Genomic DNA, 6,085 nt, shown 5'->3' on the forward strand with positions numbered 1-6,085 from the left:
ATTTTTTCAATTTGAATAATTTTGTTAAAAAGGCTTAATAGAACTTGATGCATTATATTACCTCCGTTTTTTAAAAGTTCATTAGTAATGCCATCCTCACCTGGGGCTTTGTTGTTTTTTGCAAGGCTCAGGGCTTCTTTAATAACATCAATATTTATCATTATCAATATATATTTATTATCAATATTTAGTATTAGCTAAAGTTTTGCATTTTTTAAATTTTCCTTTAGATGTTTTAGAATGTGTGAATTTTTGTCTTTCCCAAGATGTTCATCAATCCTAGTAATCGGCTTATAGCCTCTATATAGGAGAAATTACACCCACCACAATTTAATTTATACACTAGGCCTACCATGCGAAGATTTCGTCTTTGATACTAAACATATATTTTTGTATTGGTGAAAACAATGTTTACTTTGAGTCCAGTGCAATGTTTATTATCAATATTTTGTATTCATATTTAATAATATCAGAATATTTACCAATAAATGGAAGTTTAAAATACATTACTTTTTAAGCGTCATCATTGTTAACCTTTCATTTGGTATCGTTTGTTATACTATTATCAATATATTGTTTGCAAATTTTATCAATGACATATATGAGGGGTAACCATTTATTCCATTTAAACTTATCAGATCACAATGGAAGCCTTTCCAACTGTTGTTATTAATTTTGTAAACTCTTTCAGTGAATGTTTTAATTAGTCTCTCAATTTGTAAGTTGATAGAAAAAAAACTGCAAAATACCAAGAGGGGACCAGAAAGTGGTTTTCCTAAATACAGTTGTTTTAACTTGGCCGTCATTCTCTTTATGTATAACAACGTACGTCTAAAAAATGAGCCGCATTGAAATTTTCGTTTTCCATTGTGAAGTTTATAGTGTCAGAGTTAATAAATTTGAAAAACTCCGTGGCGTCATTTTAGTTATTGAAAACACAGAGTGTGTCATCAACATACCTGGATCAGAGAGCCATAGTTTTCATTGGTTCCCATGAGTAGATCTGCTAATATGAGGGCTAGTGGAGATTCCATACTGACACCATCATAATAATTGGACAAATTACAAATTTATTTTTCGCCTTTAGCACAATTCTTCACTTATTAGTATTATTAATATTATTATCTATTATCATTATCACTATCATTATCACCATCATCATCGTCATTATCATCATCAGATCATCATGTCATTATTATTATTATTATTATTATTATTATTATTATTATTATTATTATTATTATTATTATTATTATTATTAACAGTATTAAAAACTTTATAAAAAAAAGTATTCATTTTGAGTGACACAAGGGAAGAATTCGTATTGGCTAAAAACAAGCTTTAAAATATAACACCATGAACAAAGGAAGGGGAGGGGAGGCTCCCATGGCTCACCCTGGATACGTCTCTGCGATTCAGCGCACATACAGTGGCTACCACCAGTTTTGCCGACTGAGCCAAGCTGCTCTGTCGATTGAGAATAGTAACATTCGATTGAGAATAAACAGTATGACAAGACAAAACTGCACTGATAGACGAGCAGATTTAGTTGAAAAAATAGGCCTCCTTGAGTCAAACAAATTGCAAATGTTTGTTTTATTGTTGATTCTGGTTTATAAGGTTGTGCCGAATGATATATCCAAAATGGGAAGCGAGTTTCGACCACCTAGAAGTCACCTAACTTGCATAAATATGTAAATTAACATCAACCATTTTCGTTAAAATTAATTTATTATACTAAATACATATTTACGCATAATATTTATATAAATATATAATAATTATATCATTTCGATACATATTTAAACAGAAAAACAGGTCTGCCTATACTTTGTGTTTGTATTTAACATATTTCAATCTTTTTGCTTTATTTAAATACAGTATTATCAATTATTATCATAAACTTTAATGATTACATTTTTTTCATACCAGTATTTTTAAATAAATATAAAACAATTTTAATTAATTAAATATAAACTATGAAAGTAAATATACGTAGATCAGATCAATGAAAATGGACATAGTAGTAATCCTAATCTATTCATTAACACGAATAACATTTTTAATCTTCTGATCAATTTTATATAGCCGGAGTTAGTTTCGGCCTAGGCAAACATTTGCTAAAAAGGTACTCCTCCACCAAAAGGCTTTTTCTATGAATGGAATGACCTGTTCGAAACACCAGGGAACAGTTAACACGAACTCCTGTAGACCAAACCCAGTACCGTAATACGAATTTATTCGTGCGGGAAATCCACTCAGAATGATTGAGCATAACCTGCACGACGAACTGCACTACTGACTACTGAAGGCAGTAATGGCGTTCCATACAGGCTGGCATTGAAAGTTTGTAGCAGCTAGCAGCTCAATCTCGCTCGCATCGTCGTCGGTCATCATCCACCATAGCAACCTAGACTAGATAGCTAGGCGGCCAAGCCTAGGCTTAGGACCTACAGGCTACCTAGTCGCCATTCGTAAAACCACGTTTCGTAAGTAATTATTTTGAGCTGAATAGTCGACTGAACTCCTTAGCCTACCATTAAAATGTGCCTAGGCCTATTGTAGTAGCCTACCTAGGCTAGGCCTAGGGCCTAGGCCACCGTATGACTAGAACAAGCCAACCCAGGCCTGGCCTAGTGTAAGAAGACGAATTACAGACGATCGGGCCCAATTTTGAAAGTGGGCCTGATAGTCCTGAAAATGGGCCCAATATCTCGGAAATGGGCCCGATCGTCTGTATGTAAAGCAATAACACACCCCTCTACAAGACTACATGTCATCAGATTTTAACAATAACCAAAATGAATCTATAGACAGTTATAAAGTTAACTTGTGTTCGAATGTTGATTAATTTTCATGATGTTTGCAAATTAATAGATATTTATCCCTAACCTTAATTTGCTCTACCTAATTAACACAAAGCAATGATTGATAGATTACTGTCTTTGAAATTTGAAATTCATAAAAAAAATTTGGAAAGCTTACCTTTTACCAGGGAGTTGTTATAGTGACTATAAATAACAACTCCCTGCTTTTACATATTTTTGGCGATTTTGAAAATGAGGTTGGGTGCACACTTTTAACTTCTGTTTTGGTTTCACTTTCAGATGAATTTCTGTTGTTTTTAATAGACAATAAGTGCTATCTTGAATCTTAATCTTGAATCTTGTTGTTGTAGAATATTTATGGTTAAATTATGAAATAAAAACTTAATACTATTCTCAGCACAATGATTCTCTCTGTTGGAAATAGCCTGGTATAAATTATTATACTGATAGATACTGTAGATAGATAGGTAGAATAACATTATTTTAAAAGTTGATACAGTACAGACAGTAATCATTTCCCCATTGCCTATTTAAGGTGTGTTTTTGCATTTGCTGCATGATGATGAGTGGAAAATTGGAAAAGGTGCAGACACTAAGTGACCATCAAGAGAGGGTTTGGAACATTGCTTGGAACCCCACAGGAACACTCTTAGCCAGCTGTAGCAGTGATAAGACCATTAGAATTTGGGGTAAAGAGGGTAAGAATACTATTCATTGTATTTTAGTTTGTTATAGTAACTACATTTAAATAGCCTTGGTTTGTTGAGAACACCACCTGTACAAAAACAAATTCATAAAAATAAAAAAATCTGGCTGGATGGTTTTAACTCTGAAAAGTACTAATATACGTTGCATATTCCTTATTTCCATGTACAGTTAGAGTCTTCAAATAACACTTTGGCAGAATAACAATTCAGAGTTTATCTACACATTCCAAAACCTCTTCTAGTCCTAATTGTAATATTTTTCATACTGTCCAATGTATAATGTGGTATTACAGTATTTTATTGTTTATATTGTATTTACAGAGCCACGTTGCAAACTTGACTTGAATATTATTTATTACAATTTCCCAGCTGCGATCTACAAGCTTTCCTAGCTTAAACGACAGCTCCACTATGTCTGAGCATTTCCGTCATTTTATGAAGTGCCTGGATCTGCGTGTATATCCTATAGGTATCCAAAGTCTAAGGGTATGATACACACCTTGATAGCAAGAGGTTGCATGTTCAGATCCTGCTAGAGACACCTTCTTTTCATACAGGACATTTGAAATAAAGGAACTTTTCCTTGATGAGCTATGCTTGATACAATTATTACAACATGCTTCTGTTTGTCCAATGTTATCATTATTTCTTTTTGTAATATACTGTATAATATATATATGAATTATTCGAAGATTATTATTATTATTACAGCATTATTATCTCCGCCAGGAGATATATGTTTTTGTTTCTTGTGTTTGTTTGTGGGTGTGTGTGTGTGTGTGTAACGCTTTCTGTTTAAGTTTTTTTCTTGTGTACAAAATATCTCTAACCGGCTGCATATGTAAATTCCATTTCAAGGATTGTGAGGTACGACCAAAGGATGAGGTGATTAAATTTTGATGACTGTCCGGATTAGGGTGTGAATGTGAGGACCATTGAAAGGATTTTGTCCTAGACAAGATACTGTATCTCAATAACTAATCAACTGACATGAATGAAAAACTTTCCTAAAAGTTTAAAGAAGTTACAAGGAATAATTATCAAGCGCTGGTCACGATCCAAATTAGGGAGTGAACTTGAGGGTCATTTAAATATTTGAGGTCCTGTTACCAGCATACAGGGATTGTTTGGTATAACCCAAGGATGAGGTTATTAAATTTTGGTGGCCAACCAGCGTAGGGTGTGCATATGAGGACCACTCAAAGGAAAATGTCCCAGACCAGATATTTAAAAAAATAATCAAATGATATGATTGAAAACTTTGTGAAAGGTTTAACCAAGTTAAAAGGAAGAAATTGTGAAGCGCTGATGACGATACAAATACTGGGGTACATGTGAGGGCCATTAGGACCCACACCTAAATATCTCTTGATTGGATCAATGGTTGAAAATGACGCTTTCCATAATAGTTAGTCATGCTTTAATAAAGAAGTGTTTAAATTTTGGAAGGTGTGGATATGAGAACCATTTAAAGAAAAATATACCGTATTACCCGTAAGTTGAAACAATAGCTATATGATAAATATTTTAATTAGTGCAGTTATAGTAAATGTGTACAGCGTTCTATGTACTAACTTCACTTTTTGGGAATACTTTTAATGCATCTTTACATTTTAACATGTGAAGCTAAAAACCAAATCCCCATATTTCTATTTCCATGATACTTCCATTTCAACACCAATACATTGCACGCATTTTGTTTGTCAGCTATAAAGGGTAAAACGTGCTAGTATGTTAATTCAGAACATGTAAAGAACTGAGGTGTTCAACTGATACAATGGAAGAAGGCGTTCAAAAAATGAAGTGATCTTATTTTGGTGCCAATACATATGCACCCTTCAAAGCAAAACGTCGCAGATCAGATATTTCAAAAATTGATCAACTCATTTAAGTCAAACTTTCGTGTTAGTATAACTTTTTTAAAGTAAGAGATTGGCAAGATTGTTTATTAGATCTAACTTTTTTTAAGTAGATTGTGGTTGGTGGTAGGAATGTAGAAACATATTTTTGAGGAATTATTTTATAGAAAGATTGGCGAGTTATGGTGTGTTTTTGAAGAGGAGTGGAGCGAAATGAGTTGAGGTGGTAGTGGTTGAAGTAAATTAGGAACTTTTTTTTTGGGAGGTTTATTTTATAGAAAGGGTTTTGCGGTGGGTGGAGATATGGTCTCTACTGAGTGCTCTTGTTTATTATAATTTCATAGGAGATAAATGGATTTGTAAGACAGTACTGCAGGATGGACATACTAGGACCATTCGAAGGGTAGCGTGGTCACCATGCGCCAATTTTCTTGCCTCAAGCAGCTTTGATGCAACCACATGCATATGGGATAGACGTGGTGGTGAGTTTGAATGTACTGCTACATTAGAAGGTCACGAGAATGAAGTTAAATGTGTCGCTTGGGCACCATCTGGTAATCTGTTGGCTACATGTAGTCGGGACAAGAGCGTGTGGATATGGGAAGGTAAGACAATATATTTATTGTCTTAAAGATCTTGGAACATGGTATTCAAATATACAATTTTAGTTCATATTTTAGCCTTTAATTTA

General features: G+C 33.6%; 1 protein-coding gene across 1 annotated transcript; it reads left to right on the forward strand.

The window, feature by feature from the left end:
* The first annotated feature begins 2,336 nt into the window (after nucleotides 1-2,336).
* LOC117124872 (probable cytosolic iron-sulfur protein assembly protein ciao1-B) lies at nucleotides 2,337-6,025 on the forward strand. Its single transcript, XM_033271204.1, has 3 exons — nucleotides 2,337-2,489; nucleotides 3,364-3,526; nucleotides 5,739-6,025. The coding sequence occupies exons 2-3, from the start codon at nucleotides 3,385-3,387 to the stop codon at nucleotides 6,023-6,025; spliced, it is 429 nt and encodes a 142-aa protein (XP_033127095.1). The 5' UTR covers nucleotides 2,337-2,489; nucleotides 3,364-3,384.
* The last annotated feature ends 60 nt before the right edge of the window (nucleotides 6,026-6,085 follow it).

Source organism: Anneissia japonica, unplaced genomic scaffold, assembly GCF_011630105.1.
Source record: "Anneissia japonica isolate Jap-2015-1 unplaced genomic scaffold, ASM1163010v1 scaffold296577_len6085_cov329_single, whole genome shotgun sequence".
In the NCBI taxonomy this organism is placed as follows: Eukaryota; Metazoa; Echinodermata; class Crinoidea; order Comatulida; family Comatulidae; genus Anneissia; species Anneissia japonica.